This window comes from Ixodes scapularis, unplaced genomic scaffold (genome assembly GCF_016920785.2).
Source record: "Ixodes scapularis isolate PalLabHiFi unplaced genomic scaffold, ASM1692078v2 PGA_scaffold6__148_contigs__length_123643588, whole genome shotgun sequence".
Taxonomy (NCBI): domain Eukaryota; kingdom Metazoa; phylum Arthropoda; class Arachnida; order Ixodida; family Ixodidae; genus Ixodes; species Ixodes scapularis.
Genome location: NW_024609881.1, coordinates 68780243 through 68800121, shown reverse-complemented (window position 1 = coordinate 68800121; position 19879 = coordinate 68780243). Strand labels below are relative to the sequence as shown.

The window sequence follows — 19879 nt, the reverse complement described above, 5'->3', positions numbered from 1 at the left end:
TCAGTGCTCACAATCTGAGCGGCACAGCCGCAATAATAAAATATCATTGTTGTTTTATATATAAATATAGTGCAGGGGATTTTTTTAGAGCCAAGAACAGTGTTTTTCGGCCAGGTTAAATAAACTATGCATCGTAAAAAGCTTGAAATCCGCGAGAACGTGACGCTAGCGGTTGTTAGATTAGAACGCGAAAATTTGAGAACATGACGTTAACTGGATCAAAAGATAATTTAGAAAAATGAAATTTCTGTATGAGCCAACGTTCTCCTAAGCCTAATATCGTCAAAACAAAACTCGACATTGTGGACGCTTGTCGTCTTTATATCAGTCGAAAACCCTTGTCAGCAAGAAGGAGGATATTTTCTTTTTTCTTGTTGACACGGGCTTTTCACTGGAATCCCAGAATGACCTGTCTCGTTTTGACAATATTAGGCTTAGGCGGACGTCGGCCCATAGAAAAATTTTGTGTTGCTTTTTTAATTACTTTTTGATCTAGGTCACGTCATGTTGTCGAACTTTTGTGTTCTATCCAAACCGCTAGAGTCACATTGTCACGGAGTTCGGGCTTTCGGCGATGCATAGTATTTTAACCCGGGCCGAAAAAGACAGTTCTTTTTTTTTCGGAAACTCCCTGTGTATCTTTTCTATTGAGATAGGCTTATCAAGCGTAGTGAGAATACCATGTAATTATCCCAAACAAGATGTTCATAAACATTAGTTTCATGTGGCCCATAGAATGGCTTATATTAGGTTTCCTGGATCCCCAAAGTCACGTTTCCACAGAGCCTGTGGTCTTGGATTTCCTGCCATATGCCTTTATTTCCGGTATATAAATCGCGATTTTTTTTTAAACAAATTTCTTTAGAAATGGTTCTTAAAATTTATGGCTTATAAAACACGCGTTGTTGTCGTTGTTTGTTCACGAATTGGCAGTCGCAGAAGGAAATCCGAGAAAAACGAACACCGCTTCCGCCTTCAACTAGCAGTTAACAAGCGGCCTCGTGATTTGGAGTTGATTAAATGCCCGAAGGAAAAATCCATCAATGTAACCCTGTTTGGCAGTCAATGTTTTCTAGTGGACCGCCGACTGTGCCTGACTGTACGTCAAGCATGTCTGATTGGCCAACAAGTTACTCTGACCGACAGTCAAACTCCAGTCAGACTCCACTTGTCGGCTTTCTGATGGTTTCCTGGTGGCAGTCGGCCGCCGCGAAATGCCATCAGGATGTCTTGGTGGCGATTCTGACTGTACATCGATTGTCTCTGACTGTACGTCAAAAAGCTTTGACGTGCAGACAGACGTACGGTCAAAGGACGTAAAGTTCGTTCGGATACCACTATTTTGTCAAATCTATGAATACGAAAAGTAATCTATGCACGAGAAAACGACTTCGGGGCGTGAGCCCATAAAACCGCTGACGTTAGAGATATGACACGCAACCGACCGACAACCTTGATCAGAAGCCCGCCGAAGCGCCGAACAGGCCGAACACGACACTTCGCTTCGCCCATAGAGGCTTCGCCGAGCTTTCATGAACGATCGCTCTCGACTCGTTTTGTTCGCCCGCTTGCTCCAACCTGTCGATCCTGCCCGGGCTCTACAATGTCTTATGTTTTAGTAGAATTTCTACTCGACAAGACCCAGCCTGTTGTGAGTTCCGACGATGTAAGGGACTTCAGCGGTGTAGTTGAAGACGACGAGGTGTACCAGGTCTACTGGGCCGGTGACGCGCGAACAAAAGGATCGTTCTACGACGCGAAAGTACTCTACATGGCAGGTGAGTAGAACTGAAGTACGGCGAGTGATGTACGAGTGCTTTGCATGACATGCTGACGGCTTAACTGCATTTGCAACCGAAGCATCTCGTACAAAACGGATGGTGAAATCTAGTTCTCTAAGAAACGGCGTAGCATAGCGGTTACGGTATCCGATTTGTACGGAAGTGGTCGCGGGTTCGATCCGCGGTGGTCCTGCTTTTTTTTTTTTCTTTTTTTGTTTTCTCTGACATTTTGTTTTATCGAGGCATTTGGCGATATTTATGAGTGCGTATAGCTTTACTCTTATATAAATGCTGCCCTTGTTGATCAAATTCCCTTGGCAGTGGCAGTCAGACGTCATCTGATGGACTATCAGATGACGTCTGATGGTCCATCGCGTTCCACCAAGGCTACTGACTGGCAGTCAGTGTCCCAAATTACGTAGCTTGATGGAATTTTCAATAGGGTGCCGTTAATGTTTTTAACATACTGGAATAGAAAGTTGGGCGAGTTGGTATGAATTCATTTTGAAAAACAGCGCGAATACCGCACGGACAAGAAGGAGGAACACACAGGACGAGGCGCTGACTATCAACTGTCTATTCAGAACACATACATAAAAATTCACGCGAGGTCGGCCTCTCCTTTTTCCTCTTCCACCAGTCATTCGCCACTAAGCACGCAACATTGTAAATCATATCATTTTAAAACACACCAGTACATGAAAGCACACCAGCACAGATATAAGTCATTGCGTCTTCCTCCTCCTTTCTTCTTTCTTCGATCTTCAATCTCGATCTTCAATTCTCAGGCCAGCCCATGTCCAAAAAAATTACCTCACTGTCCACTAGGCTCATGGATGGTCGGCTCATGCACCCGGGTTTTCGTTTTGCTATATGATAAGCTTCTACTACCTCCCTCGATAGCTGTGCTGGTGTGCTTTAAAGTACTGGTGTGTTTTAAAATGATATGATTTACAATGTTGCGTGCTTAATGGTGAATGACTGGTGGAAGAGAAAAAAGAAGAAGCCGTCCTCGCGTGAATTTCTATGTATGTGTTCTGAATAGATAGTTGATAGTCAGCGCCTCGTCCTGTGTGTTCCTCCCTCTTGTCCGTGTGGTATTCGCGCAACGAAACTAAGACGCTTCTTCATCAGTGGCGTTGCGTTCGAGTATTCTCGGGTCCCACTAGTGCCAATAAGCTGGTGTAAAGTGAGAAATATCCCCACCCAATATCGTTGCACCGCCCCTATAAGTCCAGACGCAATCGACGCTGCGAGCGGATGGCACCGTTCGGACATCGTCAAAATCGCGCCATCATGGTGTCCCGCATGTTTCTGTGCGTGCTCTATTGTTACTGTATCAATCATAAACATAAATCGCGCTTCTGACGCTACTTGATCGATCCCATGAGCTCGTCACGTCGGCTTTTGTCTGGACTTAAGACGAAAAGAATTATAATATGATTATTTCGTTTTATTTCTTTCAGTGTGCATCTCAACTGCGGAGATTCGCCCACAAAAATCATGTTTCACAGTCTACTCGTTCGCGGCAACGTTAAAACTTGCTCTAGCTTGCGCATGTTTTGCGGTCGTAATACACATACGCAGGCTTTTCGATGCAGTGTCGCGGCGCCGATCTTACAAATAGTACGTAGGTGTGACTTATACACCAACTTTTTTTTCTGAAAACGGCCGTTTATAGTGGGTTGTAACTTACACAAAGGTGCGACTCGCAGACTAACACGGGGCTCTCACGTCACACCGTTGCGGTGGCGCTGCTGTCGGCCCGGCGCATGCGCAGTAGACGCTTCACCCCTCACGAATCTAGCTTCTGCAAACGCCGACTCGTTTGTAAACAACGTGTCGGTCTATAGGCGACAAAACACGGTATTATTCTGTGTCTATCAGAAATTGAACGCCTCTGCCGATGGAGCGGAACCTCAGAACAAGCTATTACGTCTCGCTATTCTAATGCAAATTCGGAAGAAAAAAAAAAGGTAGCTTTGGCGCCGCCTTCTAAAGCGGACCCTAAGATATTATCTCACAAAAACTATAAATAGCTTGCACGCATATATGCGTTTGAATCGACTCATCAATATACATGCGGTTGCAGAATAGGTTCGAATATGCTATAAAAAAGGACACCTCACCAAACCAAAATTAGAAAAATTGACAAAAACATGAAAAAAGACTGCTAGAGTTTTCGGGGCTTAACATTTATTTTTATTGAATGTTTCTTTTCACGCTGCAGATATGATATTTACGTTCATATTGTTCGTTGTCAGTCACAAATTTTGAGAGGATTATTACGGAGAGACTCGAGCGATTAAGAGAAGAAAACTAGACGTCTTATTGAATTCGTCATTGATCTTTTTTCATTCGCATTTGCAGGATGCATACTTGGCTGTCGCTCTAGCGTTTGCTTACGCAATTATTTAATATATATAAACCGTTGTTCAATCGCCTGTGCGCGGAGCGGGGACAGGTAATAAAATTACGCGGGTCTTGTCCCTTGGTAAAATAAAACCGAATCCATGACACCGATTCGATCCGTGCCCAAAACGAATCTAAACGGTGCAAATGAAACGCTTACTGCATTTGCGTACGGTGCCTTCAACCTGTAATTCCCATTTATTAAAATGCTGCTGAATTTCGTCCTTTTCAGTTCCCCCTGATGTCACGAATCAGGGTATAGTGGAAATCGCCGCGATTCCGGTGGTGGTACACAAGACAAGGTGGACATGGCGGATGCCTGTTTTCCAAAGTGCCTCGCTCTGCAGCCGGCCTGCTGATTGTAAGAATAACAAGCTGCGTAAGCTATACACGACTTCGTGCCATGACTGCACTTATCGGGCGGACGCCGGAATGCCCATTGTTTATGACGTCATTTACGGGGGACATAACGACTCAATTATTTCTACTCATGCTGGGTGGTCATAAAGGAGGCGCACTATTTCTGAATAGCTTGGATTTCCATGGGTCGGGAACGCGACCGTCGCAGTGTCGTGAGCCTCATCGCTAGAAGTTGCTAATACGGAGACGCTAAACAAAACTTTTTGTTTGCCCGTGTCGGTCTTGTGCTCTGCAAAAACGAAATAAAATATGAAACCATTCTTACGAATACAGGCAAGGCTATGTAGACGTATACGTAGAATAACCAATTTACACGATGATACCTTGGAGCACAAACCGACTGGGACACCGTGGTTAGAAATTATCGTGAAGTATGATGAGGGGCATTAAAGTTCTCAATTTTCCTAATTTGTTTATAACAAAGCGTGCGTAGAGTGAAATTAGAAACTTCGTCACTTTTTTGCATAGTTCCTGTGTGGTTCTGCACATTTCTTGCAACGTTGATGCCACGGTTGGATGGCCGACGCCAAGGTTTCTTTGAGTGTCCGTCAAAACCACTGGGATGTCGCCGACGCACCAGCGGAGCGTCTCGAAAACACCCGATCACAGAGGGTGTTCTTCGTAGTTAGAAAGAACCAAAAAAGGCTGGGCGCAAGGTCAGGGGAATAGGGTGCGCGAAGAACAAGTTTAGAGTTGTTTTCGTGAAGGAAAGTGTGAAGATGTGTCGCTCGTTGAACTTTCTAACTTTCTAATTTTATTCTCACCACAAATACAGGTGGGGAAATGGTGAAAGAGAGGCCGGAAAAAAAGCTGCAGAAATTCAGCTTTTTTTTTTCCATACCTACGACGGAGTACGATTTTTGGAGTACAAAAGTGTGACATGTTCAGAAAATACATAAACAGCAAGCCTGCATCTGGCATTCATGCAACGTTTCTCTTATACATGCTCTGATAAAGATACGGAAATGGAATTCGCATTGAAAGTGCAAACAAGGTCAGATTATTAAAGACTGGAGCGTGCTAGTGATCTAAATGGACTTAAAACGAAAGAAACACACAAGAGGACAAAACAGACGACACGGCTATATACTGCCGTTTGATAGTTGCATCAGATCCATATTGCGATCAAAATAATCGCTCAGTAGAAAAGACAAGGATTTTGTTCCACACTTTGGAAGCTTTTAAGGCTGTCTTTTCTGGTCGTTTTTCTTCAAAACGAGAATGAATCTCTTCTATGTAGCTTTCCTGTATGGTGCAACTCTAACTGTCATGCTCTTTGCCACATGGTCATCACCATCTCCTCCGCACTGGCGCCAGAGCGAAACTTCTGTGGCGGTGGGTCGCAGTGCTCCCGTTGTTTCAACTGGAGTTTGGTTTCGAGATTGAAAAATGGCATCCATCGTTCGTTCATTGCGACTATTGATAAAACGAAACAATCATTCACGACGTTGTCGCGCGACAAAACTGCGTGATCTAATGCATTTTCAGAAAAAAAAATATAATAACGCACCACTCTCCTAAGGTAAACATTTTTATTTTTAATTGTCCGAAACATTGGTAAAACAAGGTGCCACAAAATTGTTAGATGGGTTAATAACAATGTTGCTGGGCGTTTTCAGATAAGATCGAACAACGATTGTCCGGTAAGCATTTTGAATTTTGACGTAAAAAAAATAGTTTGCTGGTTCCATGCAGAAAACAATGACCCCAATCCTTGTTTTGGAAAAAAAAATGTAAGCACCCTGATTTAAGTGACCATTTTCCGATATTTAGTTTTATTGTCGGTCCAGTAAATTTAAAATTGAGCTCTAATAATGCGGCTGAGACATTTAGAAGAATTGATAATAGTTCAATTGAGCTGTTTCATTCTAAGGTATCGAATATAAACTGGGAGTCGGTAGTAGCTGAAAGGGAACCAAATAAATCATATGGTATATTTTTGGACCTCCTACAAAAGTGTTATGAGGAGTCATTTCCATGGCAAGAGTTTAAAAAATATAAAAAGTCCAAAAAAACCTTGGATCTCAAGTCAGTTATATAAGCGTATAAAAGAGCGCAATAAATTATATGATAAGTTCGTCAAGACAAGAGATATCTCAATATTACAGGAATTTAGGAAAGTGAGGAACAAACTCAATGCTGATATCAAGAAAGCTAAAGCTCAATACCACAAAAATAAGTTTAATGCAATATATAACAATCCGCGGAAAGTCTGGCAAGCCGTAAATGAACTTTCTTCTAGGCCTCGTGCACATGCTCCAAAAGAACTTACAATCGAGCGGGTTACTTACTCGGGTCAGTCTCTTGTAGATAAATTTAATTCCCACTTTCTAGAATCCGGTTCTTCTACTATGCCCTCAGCGAGAACGCCTACATGTGAGTCTTATGTTGGATACCCTTTACATAACTCAGTATTTCTGGCACCTACCACTGAACTAGAAATAACTACTATCATTAAATCCTTAGGGAATAGCGGTGCCTGTGGAGAAGATGGGCTATGTTCTAAGCCAATCAAAGCAGTTTCCTCTTTCATATATACTCTGCTCTCGCATATCTGCAACCTTATTTTAAGTACTGGTATCTTTCCAGAAAAAATGAAAATAGCGAAAGTCTGTGTGATCCATAAAGGTGGTCCCAAGAATAATATGAATAACTATAGACCAATATCAGTACTTTCAGTCTTTTCTAAAGTAGTGGAACGCGTTATTTACAAACGTTTAAGTGATTTCTGTAATAAACATAATATTATTACAAACAACCAGTATGGTTTCCAAAAAGGTAAATCAACTGAAATGGCACTGCTAAATATCAAAAACAAAATCATAGACAATATTGAAAATCAGTGCTATACTCTAAGTGTTTTTTTTTTGTTTTTTTTTTAGATTTTAGGAAGGCTTTCGATTCTATAAAACACGACATCCTACTCCGAAAGTTACCGCTGTATGGAATAAGAGGCAGTGCGCTAAACTTGATAAGCAGTTACATGACCTCACGTTTTCAATATACCGTCCTCAATGATATGCGCTCTCCTTTAGCAAAAATTCGATACGGTGTGCCGCAGGGGTCGATTCTCGGGCCATTACTTTTCCTTCTTTACATCAATGATATAGTAAACATCCCACAAACGCCTAACATAATTTTATATGCAGATAATACGAATGTATTCTTTACTGGTAGCTGTTTGGATAGCATAGAAAGAGAAACAAATAATTGGCTGGAGCAACTTCATTTATGGTTAGGCTCAAACCAGTTAGAGCTGAATACGGCAAAGACTAAGTACATTATTTTTAGAGCAAAAAATAAGCCTATAACTAGCGAAATTAGTATATCTTTTCAAAACTCGTATATTGAACGCCTGGAATCCTTTAAATTTCTTGGTGTTCGTTTTCACGAAAATCTATACTGGACTTGTCGAGTGAACGAACTCCGAAGGGATATTTCTAGATCAATTGATTTAATTTGTAAGCTAAAATACCTTCTTCCAGCCTGGTTAAAAAAACAACTGTATATATCTCTGATTCACTCGAGGCTGCATTACTGTTTATTGGTCTGGGGGACGACTACAGCAAGTAATATTAAGCAATTATTTACATTGCAAAAACGCGCAGTTAGGTCAATCGATAATTTACCTTGGACTGAATCGACTTCCCCTAGCTTTATTAAACATGGAATATTAACGTTAGACAATCTTTTTTGCCTAAAGGTCGCAATTTCAGTTCATACTCAAATAAACACGAATCCCGCAATATTTTACGAAACATATTTATTTCAGCAAACAAATTACAATTTGAGACACCAGCAGTTTTCAGAACCTAAAATAAGAACTAATTACGGTACACAAAAAATATCCTACCAGATACCCGATCTTCTTAACAGAAATTATTGTGTATTCGAATTAGCCCAGACAATAGCGTCCGTGTTTCTTTTCAAAAAATACCTTACGGTATACTTCAATGTGCCTAGTGTGTATTCCTAGTATAGTTCACATCAATATAGATTATACATTTTTTGAGTGTCATATTTTTATCTTCTCGGATATTGATTTATTTTTATTTATGCTGTTTTTGATTCATTTCCTGTGCCCTGCTGCTGAGTGCTGTACGGGGGTTGGGGACCTAGTCAGGTGATTCGTTTTCGCCTTTTGTCCCAATTTCCCTGACAGTTGTGTCAAAAATAAAATAAACAAACAAACAAACAAGTCACGTGCGCGTTTTGCGTGCCGCGCAATGTTGGCATTTTGCCCGGCCTACCCAAAAAAAAAAAAACGGTGTGACTAAGGGGTCTAGAAATATTCACTGACAAATTACGCATAGGAAGGATCGACAAAAAGTATTAATCACCGAGTATTAGGATCGTTATTTTGAGAAACAACATCGCAAATATGGCACATTGCGCAATTGCGCTCTGGATTAAAGAATTTTTTCTCCGTATCTATCAAAAAATAAGGCCTTCACACTTTTCCACCGTGCTTCTTTGTATATAGTTCATTTGTGTGTGAAATATTGTTGTCCTGGTTAGCGGGAGAAATTTACAAGAATTGCTCACACGGGGGCATTTAACTAAATATGCATTATTTTGAACATCATTTAAAAACAAAAAGGCCGTCTTTAATATTCTTTAAACTCTCCGGAGTTCATAGTTAGAATGTGTACTCACAGAATCTCCAAAAAAAAACATAAAGCGATATTTGTGTGGCTTTGAAGTTATAAAGCGAGAAATATGGCCAAATTGACGCTAACGCGGTTTCCATATATGGTGCGTGCACATGCCCCCATTCTTCACAATTTCATTATTATTAAAAAGCGTAAAATTCTACGGGATGGTAAAGAATATACAAACTGACAGTAAAGAGGTGAACGGTAGTTTTGAAGGGAAAATTCCTAATACAATTTCGTACAACCGACCCAAAAATGCCCATGTGCCGGAACAATCAATAGGCGCCTCTCCGTAACATGCTTCGCGGCGCCTGTTTCAACCATAGAGTTATTACAATAAACGCTAGAGGCTCAGCTGGCGCTGGTGTGCTGTTGCAAATTGAAGCAGACAGCAAGCAGTCCGAAATTGACTTCCGGTAATGCATTTCTACGGAAAAAAGCGAGTGCATTTTCTCCCTGCGCTCGATTATAAGAGCAAATATCACGAATAATTCGTACCTACTAGGCACATTGGAACATTTCCCAGACACGCAGATGAAATAATTGGTCAGTTACGGCGTTTTTATTTCAAAATCGTGGCATGAAAAACGGTGCTAAAACCGCTTCGTACATGTATTTATGTGCACTGTCGGACACTGTTAGCGCGAACACGGCGCCGGCGCTTTCCAGCATGGGGGTATATGTGCCAAACGAACGAAGGACATGTGGAAAATCAAGAGAGACGGTAAGAATTACGCAATAACACTGGATAAGTAACTCCTTGTACTTGCAGACGATCAAAATATATCGAAAATCACATAATATAGTCCGATTTGCAATAAATAAGTACTGCTTTATTTTTTCTGCTCATGAATACATGCGAAGATGCTTGTTCTGTGTTCAAATCATCACCCGCACGCTCTAAATCTTTGCAAATAGGGGGAAGCCAGAGAGGGGCGCGATAGAAACTGCCCAACATAGTAAATAATAGGAAAACACACCTTTCGCAGCCCACGTACTTTATTCTTTACGTTTCGAACGTTTTTTTAACCACTCGTAAAGATGCACGACGGGGACATTTTCATATAGTAAGCTAGGACAGGCATATTACCAATATATAAGCACCAACGGAATGCTGGCGAACTTTTAACACACTCTACATTCCTTTCGATCGTTATTTTGCTTGGAATCGTCGCTCGTTTCTACATACCTGCCATGAAACAGAGGTTTGGGCCTGAAATTTAGCGAAGTTTAACATCGTTCAGTAGTAAAGGAAAAAGGCTGTAACTAAAGCAATTACACTTTTAGAATATTAATAAAGGTACATACTATCCGGTACAACCGAAATAACAAAAGTTATTAATGTTATTTTCCGGCGACGAGACAAAATTCACGCGCGTTTTCCCATAGGAATACACAGGAAGACTGGAAAAGTAGACTGCATGCTGTCTGCTTCAATTTGCAACCGGAAGTCCCGTAGACACTAGCGCCAGCTGAGCCTCTAGCGTTTATTGTAATAACTCTATGGTTTCGACAGCCGGCGTGTAGCGTCTCCGTCTGCGCGACGTAAAGGAAGCAACCGGAGCGACTTTCCAAACATATCAGCCTACAAACTTGGCCGTAACATGTTATAGGAGGTAGGATAGGGCAGAACCTGAACCTGCGCCGCATGTAAGCGCCAATAGAACCGCCGCCATGGAAAATTGCACAACGAAAAAAAAAAAATGTTGGAAAGAAAAAAAGTTTGCGATTGAAGAAGATTGTCTGCCACTTAATTTATGTCAACGGTTTGGAGAATCGTGAAATCCAATTCGGATATGCTCATGTGACCTCCGTTGGTGATAGTGCAGCAAGCCTCTTCAAGAACAAATACTAAATACACGAGCTGCAGAGCAACAAGTACACGTCAGCGAAGTGGATATTTTCCGTCACTTGACATGGCAAGAGCGCCTGCGATGAAATCGGTGGTCGTGTCAACCACCGGGCAATGTTGTACAACCTTCGACGCCCCACCACATCGGTGATCAAGTCGACGTCAGAAATGGTTGCCCCACTGAACACTAAACTGCCGAACGTGAAACTAATCCACCTCCCGAAAGCTGACGTCAGAGCGTTCAGGGAGATGAAAGCAAAGGAGTGGGACTTTGTTTCTGTTGTGCATGGAATTAAGTCATGTCACTTGTTGTAGTGTACGAGTTCCCACACTTCGCAACCACAGCATGTTTTAGCAAGAACAGCAGACGCAGAAAATATATATCTTTGAAAGTAAAGTCTCCTGTGGCTGCGAAAAGCACATCAATGTCGCGAGCTTGCTTTGCCACTGAGATGAAACAGACAGTGATCGCTACAGGCAAAATGGAAAAAAAAAAATTTTCCTCCTCGGAGTGCCAGGAGAGTGCCGTTACCGACTCAGGTTACCGTCCGGCAGAAAAAACAAATGCACGCGACAAGCGCCGAATGTGCGCACAGGATCTTGATTCAATTGTACCACTCTAAACATGTGTTCTTCCTTATCACTATTTAAACCTGGTCGTCAGCAACCCAGCCTCCCTCCGAAGGTTAGGCTCCGAAGTTCACTGATCCGGGAAATCTGCATTTAAATTGTTGGCTTGTGCTTCAAACTCTCCTGTTATCTTCTGTATGAATTCTTATTTTTCACAAAGTCCTGTCACAGTGATTTCTCTTCACATACTTCCTACATTTTTTATCACTTCCTTGTCCTTGCTTGAAATCGTCAACGTCCTATTTTTTCTACTCCCGTTCCGGCAATTCTTTATATTTAGCGCTCTGCAAATTCAAAAATACAAAAATATTGCAAAGCATGTTTGAAGGGCCTGACAGGACAAAATATGAGCCTTGATTTGTGAAAAGTAGAAGAAAAATTACGATGGCCTTTATTTTAAACTGATTTTCCAGTTATTGCACAATCGGTGACCTGTCTATATTTCAGTGCATTTTTTTTAGAAAGGTCATAGTTTTCAATTTTAATGACGATTGATGCTAATATTAAACAAACGCGTCCCAATCATGTAAAAAAAATTCCATTCTTTAAAGATCCGAATCCATAAAGCTCTGAATTGCCTAGTAATCGAAAATACATGTTTACCTCCTTTTATTTCATATACAGTCTCTGCACAACAAAATATTAAACCTAAGGCGACAACAGTTTTTCTTTTATAAATATCCAAAGGGACGGTTTGACGCAAGTCGCAAAAACGTGCACGTATATCGACAGCGATTTGAGATTTTTGTTCCTCAAGAGAAATTTTATTTTCCGCAAAAAAAGTTCACAAATGTTTTTGTGGTTGCTCAGGTAAAACATATCTTTTGGTAAAAAAAAAAAAAAAAAAAAAATGTCGACGGGACATGGTCGTTCGATCCTATGTGAAAACGCCCAATACAGACAATCTCAGTCAATCGGAATTCTTTTTTTTTTTAAGTATATTTATTTTCTTCGCGTTGTGCGGCCCTCCACGGCGGCGGATATATTGGCGCTCACTGGCGACGCAGGTTCAGGTTCTGCCGCGTCCTACCTCCTATATCATGTTACAGCCAAGGTTGTACGCTGATGTGCTAGCAAAGTCGCTCCAGTTGATTCCTTTACATCCCACGCCGGCTGTTGAAACAGGCACCGCGAAGCCTGTTACAGGGTGGCGCCTCGCGATCGCTCCGCCCCATGGGCATTTTTGCGTCGGTTGTACGAAAATGCATAAGGAATTTTACCTTAAAAACTACCGCCCAACTCTGTGCTGTCAATTTTTTTTCCTGACCACCACGTAGCAGTTTTGCGCTTTTTAATAATAATGAAATGGTAAAGAACGGTTATGTTCTCCACAAGAAGATACCCGTTCTGCATAATGCAAGACACATAAATATTGCATTATGTTTTTGCAGATTCTGTTAGTACATATTATAAACGTTAATTTCGGAGGGTTTAAATAGTATTAAAGGTGGCCTTTTGTTTAGATGATTTTCAAAATAATGTATATTGAGTTAAATGCCCATGTGTGAGCGATTCTTGTAAATTTTTCCCGCTAACCTGTAGAACATTTTAAGCAAAGATGAACTATATACAGGGAAACACACTGGCAAAGTTTAAAGACCTTAGATTTTATAGACACGGAGAAAACAAATCTTTAATCCATAGCTTTATTGTACAATGTGCCGTATTAGAGATTTCGCTTCTCAAAATAACGACCCTAATACTCGGTGATTAATACTTTTTTATCAATCCTTCCTATGCCTAATTTGTCCATGAATATTTCTAGACCTGTAGCCAGAACAGTTTTTTTTAAGAAGCCGCCCGAAATGTCAACATCGCGAGGTACGCAAAACGGGCGGGTGCTTCCAAATTGTTTTCGCAGACAAATTGTTTTTTTTTTGTTTTTTTTTCTTTTCTAGCCAAAACAAGGATTGGTTTTATTTCCCTGGCCATGAAGCCAGCAAAATATTTTTTTCATCAAAATTGAAAATTGTCACCGGACATAGTTGTTCGCATATTTTAAGATGTTTACATGCCATCTGCTCGTTCACTAATTAGGAAAAAGAAGCAGGAGACCTCAGAACTTGAATTCCCCGGAATATACTGCATTTCAATAAACTTTTGTCACTTGTATCTTCGCTGCGCACATAACTAAAATACAGTCGAATCTCGTTAATTCAGACTCGAGGGGGACCGAAAATTTGTTTGAATAAAGCAAAGTTTGAATTAGCGGGAGTTTCCTCAAATAGAGACGCATGGGATGGGAGCTGCGTGTTAGTTTGAATTATCCCCAAGTTTGAATTAATTAGAGTCGACTGTACATATTTGACGTCCTTCAGTAATATCGGCTGTTATTTTAGGCTGCCTTATAAAAGCGTTTTCTGTTCTTGGTGGATTATTAATATATTTAAACGAAACTGTACGCCGATGACCTTCCTTCTATTTAAGTATTAACCCCCTTTTCCAAAAAATAAAGCATTAGAAAGTTTTTTTTAATAGGTTTTGTGGTTTTTAGTAGCTACGAAGAACGGAAACACAAAATCGCAAACGAAAAATTGCAGAAGTTGAACGTCCGTGCCCTATGACTTGGTGAGTGCCGTAAAAGAAGAAGATATATTTACGATTAGTAAACAAAACAGACGTAAATGTCGAAAAGTTCCATTCACTGAGAGGAGGGGTCACAAGTACCTTGTTTTCCCAAAAAATATCGCCTGGTGTCTTCAGTGCAAAATGAAGAAATTCGGCCAATACATTGCGACTGCTGATCCAACATTTTTAACGCGCACTACGCAGTGGATATGGGCCATCTGCAAGAATGGCTGTTGGTCATCGTAGGCCGTTGCGTTTAACAATATTGAAAACTACATGACGCGACTCTGATTGACGACAGCGCCGCCATTGATTTGGCGGCCGTCCCAGTAGCGAGTGCGAGGGAGGCTGCTGCCGATGTACAGCTAAACAACAGGAGTTCGGCTGCAGTTACTGATAACTTCACGATCGACCAAATGACACGAGTACTATTTGACCGGAAGACGAGGGACCTTAAACATCTATGTAGCTATATAATTCATGCTGAAAGCTACCCGAGATCGCTCAAAATGGCGACGTTTGTCAATTCTTCACTGTTGGCAATACATATCTCGGTTAATATTATATACCCCATTCTCCTCCCCCGACACTCCAAAGTAAAAAAAAATATATATATATTAGTTGAATACAAGTAAATTCTTCACTACATATCATAGGAAAGCCATAACACACTAAATAATAATTTATATGCAATATTCCTCTCTTCAGAATAAACGTCTTGAACACAAACCTCTGTCGCCGCCGTCCACCAGCTAGGAAGCACGAAGCCTCTTTTGCTCTCACCCCCCCCCCCCCCCCAAACCTAGGTATTGATACATACAAATATTTTTCTTTTTTTATAAGTGAACGCCCGCACTGATTCGTTTCAGGTCCATTCCAATACCTGTGACTTCGTGGTATCCCCTATTTTTTCTTGGCGGATTGGCCATAAATGAATATTTTCTTTCTGGTCATATTAGGCTATAATTATTTATTTTTAATTGGTTTAAAGTTGTTGCACGGTTGGGTGGTGTAGGTAGAGAGACACATTTTAGTTTTATTCATTTTATCTATATTTTAGAAAATTTGTAAAAGGTTGGCAATTCGTCGATAACTATCAATTACTGTGCGTGGCGTAGTGTGTTTGAATAAGGCTTCTATATCGTGGAATCTCAACTTCGTCAGTTTTGTAATAGTGACATTTGAGCCTTCGTCACGTTTTTGTGGCAGTCTCTTTTTTACATGCGCAGAACCGGATTTTTCTTGGAAGCAAGGCGGTGCGCGGAAAGAGGGAAAAGCCACACTCCTTTCCACAAAATCAGGCTTGCGCTGCTATCATTATATATGGGCTTGTCATGGGTTGCAGCACATCATGCATAAAGTTACGAACACGCGTTTACAAGCAAGTTGAAAGGGTGTCGTTGCGGCAGCATTCGCACACCGGTTGCTACAGAATTCGCACTTCAGAGCTCGTTTTCAGTGACGCACAAAAAGAAATCTATAAAGCCATCATGGTTTTAACCACAAATTCAATTCTACGTAAAATACGTACTTGGTAAGTTTTATCACTAAACTTGATAGGAATACTTTGCACCTCTATGTAAAGCCAAAAATTAAAAGTCAAAGGTCATGTATAACACACGTTTCTTGTCCCATTTTGTAGTGTAGGGAATAAAAAACAAAAAAAAATTATGCCACATTAAAAAAAAAACTGAGTAACCACGACATTTTATAAGTCCGCTTTGCTTTAGTGAGTATTAAAGTCATTGCATGCCACAAGGTACCCCGGAAATTGTCTTGAAAAGTCTCCGCTAGATGGCGCAAACTTTGCCAAAGATGTAGGTGACGCAAGTCACCACTCGATTCAAAGGAAACAGCCGCCATGCGTCGATCAATACATCCATTCATTCGGGTCTATTCCCAATCTTACGCGGTTGCAAGATCCGCCCATTGCAAGGCACTGGAGGGGATTACACAGACAGTCCCCTGGTTCAGCACTATAGTATGCAGGGTGTCACAAAAAAAAATTTCAGGTTTCTTTTTTTTTTTTTTTACCGCAAAAATAAACTACGCATCCCCTTACGCTTATTCTCCGCCCAAAGGTAGCGCTAGAGGTCACAACCAGATGCCAAAATTTCCGCCCGAACGCACACTTTATTCAAAAGTTATAAGTGATTTTCTGAAACTTTCAATGGGAAACTGGAGCCCATTTTTGTCCGTTTTCGGTTTCTGGTGCCCATAGAGCCCCATGCATTCGAAAACTCCGCCGGCCGCCATTTTCCCATTGAACTTTTCAGAAAATGGCTTATAACTTTTGAATGAGCTATCGGATTGGGCTGAAACTTTGGCACCTGGTTGTGACCTTTAGTGCTACTTTTTGGCGGAGAATGAGCGTCCGGCGATGCCTAGTTTATTTTTGCAGTAAAAAAAAAAAAAAAACGAACAAAAAACGTATCTTTTTTTTGTGACCTTCTGTACTTCGCTACACGGCCGACAATTATTCGAAGAACACCCGATCTCACGTATGTGAGTGATATTTATAATATGAGGTACTAGACAAGTTTGATGCCTGATTCGCATTCATGTCTCCAAGAACGCATTTTGGATTACCATAACTTGAGGAATTGCTTTCCACGCCGGGGCGACACGAAATTTCGCCGTTTATAGCTACCAAATGGCAGAAGGTCCTCACTGGATAGCCTCAAATTTCGTACAGTGACCCTTTTCCCCAGTAAGCGTCTTCGCGGCTTTGCTTCCCACTGTAGCCCTTTTCGGTGGGCTCCGTCCCACACGACTAATATTGTCAGCACACATCTTCGGGCATGTTTGGTCTTTTTCGTCGATTCCCTTTTCAGTATCGGTAGCATGGGACATAAAAATAAATAAAAACGGATAGAAGGCCACCATGCCAATGTGTCCACACGAGCTGAGAAACGTTTGGCCGACCCTCATTTGTAGTTCGCAAACACTCATTACTCGAAGAAGGCCCATTGGTGCCGTCTTCCCTCTCTGAAACACGATTACATGCAGAAGCAAGAACATGACTGTCGAGTTGACCCAAGGGCGCGCCGTGGGTACTATGTGCCGGTCTCAAAACAACTAACAATGCCAATCACTACGCGGGAACATCCCATTGTTAAAGAGCGATGTTAATGTAGATCATCGCAGCTGTAGCGATATGGCGGTGCATGAACTGAGGGATGTGTAAGATCGACTGATAACGCCATGGAGAAATGGGGTAAACCCTCCAAAGTCCGTTTGGTTTACCTTTTTAACTGTCCACCTCCAAGGATATTCCCAAGGTCACGTAAAGCGTCGTAATAAACATCGCAGCAGCGGAACTTAACGAAATCGTTAGCTGGAACTTCGGCTGTGAAAAAAAATATATAAATTAGTTATCTATCTCGATGGAGAGGAAGAGGTTTTATAACTAAAATAAATACAGCATATATATAGTACCTACAAGCTAGGTTATTCCGGCTCAGCGCAAGCATTACACTTCGATTTTAAAGAGTAAATTTATAGAGAATAACAGTCAGCTACCTTCATAATTGGACACCGCAAGTTTACGGCTTTGTCGCTGAATTATTCTCTCTTGCAAACATCTTCTCACTGTACTCTTTTTCTGCATAATTTTAATTTGTTTAATTACAACGTTCACAAAGAAACAAAAAATAAACTTATCTCTAGTAGCTCCTGCTTTTAAGAATAAGTCATGAAACAAAAACATTTTCTGGTGCTGAATAACTGAAACAAGTTTATTTTTATTATTAATATATCTCAAGGTGGGCTTTAGCATACTTTTCCGTTAACATAAATAAAACAAAAATCAGGCGTCCTAAGTTCTATAGTTATGAAGTTGCAAAATAAAAACTATTTTTTCTTGTAATTGTTGATCTTCCACCTTATACCTGCATAAACCTAACTGTTCTTGCTTTACTGAAAAACAATGTACACTGACTAAACAGACTTACATGTTCCATATGACTACGCAAAGCTCATGAATATGGCGTGCATACGGGCTCCAAACAGGCATTGGTCGGTTTCGGCTAACATTGTCCAAGACTGTATGCAATTAAAGTTCGACACTACAATAACTCGGAGAGAAAGATGAAATGTAGCTTTCGAAAACCGGTTCAAAACGGTGAGTAAGGAAATCAGAAATGCAAACGTTTTGAGTAGCTTATGAGTTACGGTTCTATCTCTTACTTTTTTTAGTACGATAATGAGCTTAAAATGACCCACACGTAGACAAGAGATCAAAAAAATATTCGTGATCGTCACAGGCGAAATTTAATGACTGAGTCTAATTAGGAATACCGGTAGCTAACCATTCCCACCAAAACCTTTAAGAAAGCTCAACCTTCTGCGGTACTTTACGTAGGAAAGCACTTCCTTCTGTGGCCACTTTGCGGGCGGGAACAAAAGTTGCAAACGACATTGGTTCACATATTTTTCACGAACGCTTATTGTTTGCTCCCCTAGTTCAGTATTGTACAGGGAATTTGAAAAAAAAAAAGAAACTGTCATCAACGCGAGCAAACCGATAAAGACCAAAACGAATTACCAGGTTGAAGTTGAAATACGGCTGAAGTATAGTGTTTCCGCGACATACTATTTTTTCCTGGCCTCACCATAAACTGTGGTGATCTTGGGGTTGCTTGATAATACATTAGAGCTAATGGATTTAATGACTAACATGGGAATTTCTTGTCTAAAACAAACACACCAAATTATCTCGAGAAAAATGCTAAAAGTGCGAAGGTGCATCTTTAGTTTAGCCGAATTTGAACGAGAAATGTCGATTCAGTGCACAAAAGCACAAAGGAAGCAGGTATGCTAATTGCTGCCTAGACACGCTAAAATCGGATGTTTTCTTCGGCACAAGGCATCACCCCTATGGACTGAGGGGTAAACTGTAGGGAGACTCTTCCATAGAAGACTGACCTTCGAGACGTGGATTGCAACATTTTTTTCGGTAGATACGGTCAACCGGAACACCTTTCCGTTTTCTGCGTATCTCTCTGCCTCCTGCAGCAGTCTGCCTTAGCCTCTACGATTCAAGCATACACTCGGCTGTTCCCCGCGGCCCCCGATGCACCAACTCATCAGTGGCTGCCGCCCCGAGAGCAGGACCAGGTCGTCGAGATGCGAGGTGAATCCAAAGAGCGGGGGAGTAGGGAAACGCGGGAAGCCCGAGAGCGCCTCCCCAAAGGGGAGAGAGGAGGAGGGATGTCGAGAGAACGCGGCCACTCACGTTCGTTGAAGCACATCTTCCAGAGTCCCGACACGGTGTTCTTGGCGAGCTGCTCCCGGTCCCCGGACCCGTTGTAGTACGGGTTAGGCATGAGCTCGGTGCTGTGGAGCCAGCTGTTGGAACACAGGGCGATGGCGTTGGCGACCAGCGAGGCGACGGCGGACGCGGGCGTCAACACCCGCAGCGCGCGCACGCTGAGCCTCGACATGGCGGCCCTTGCGCCGGGGGTCCGGGCTTGCTCCAGCCCATGGGCGGGGCCCCTGGCGGCCCCCCGGGCGAGACCCCACGGGAACTGGGGCTCGGCCACGGGAGAGCCCAGCACGGG

At 41.7% G+C, this 19879-nt stretch overlaps 1 protein-coding gene across 1 annotated transcript in view; it reads right to left on the bottom strand.

The window, feature by feature from the left end:
* LOC8030321 (voltage-dependent calcium channel gamma-7 subunit) overlaps positions 1-19762 on the bottom strand; it is a 113642-nt gene extending 93880 nt beyond the window's left edge. Inside the window, exon 1 of the mRNA XM_029977610.4 lies at positions 19555-19762. Coding sequence (XP_029833470.1) covers positions 19555-19762 — 208 coding nt within the window. The remainder of the gene's footprint in view (positions 1-19554) is intronic.
* Positions 19763-19879: the final 117 nt, after the last annotated feature.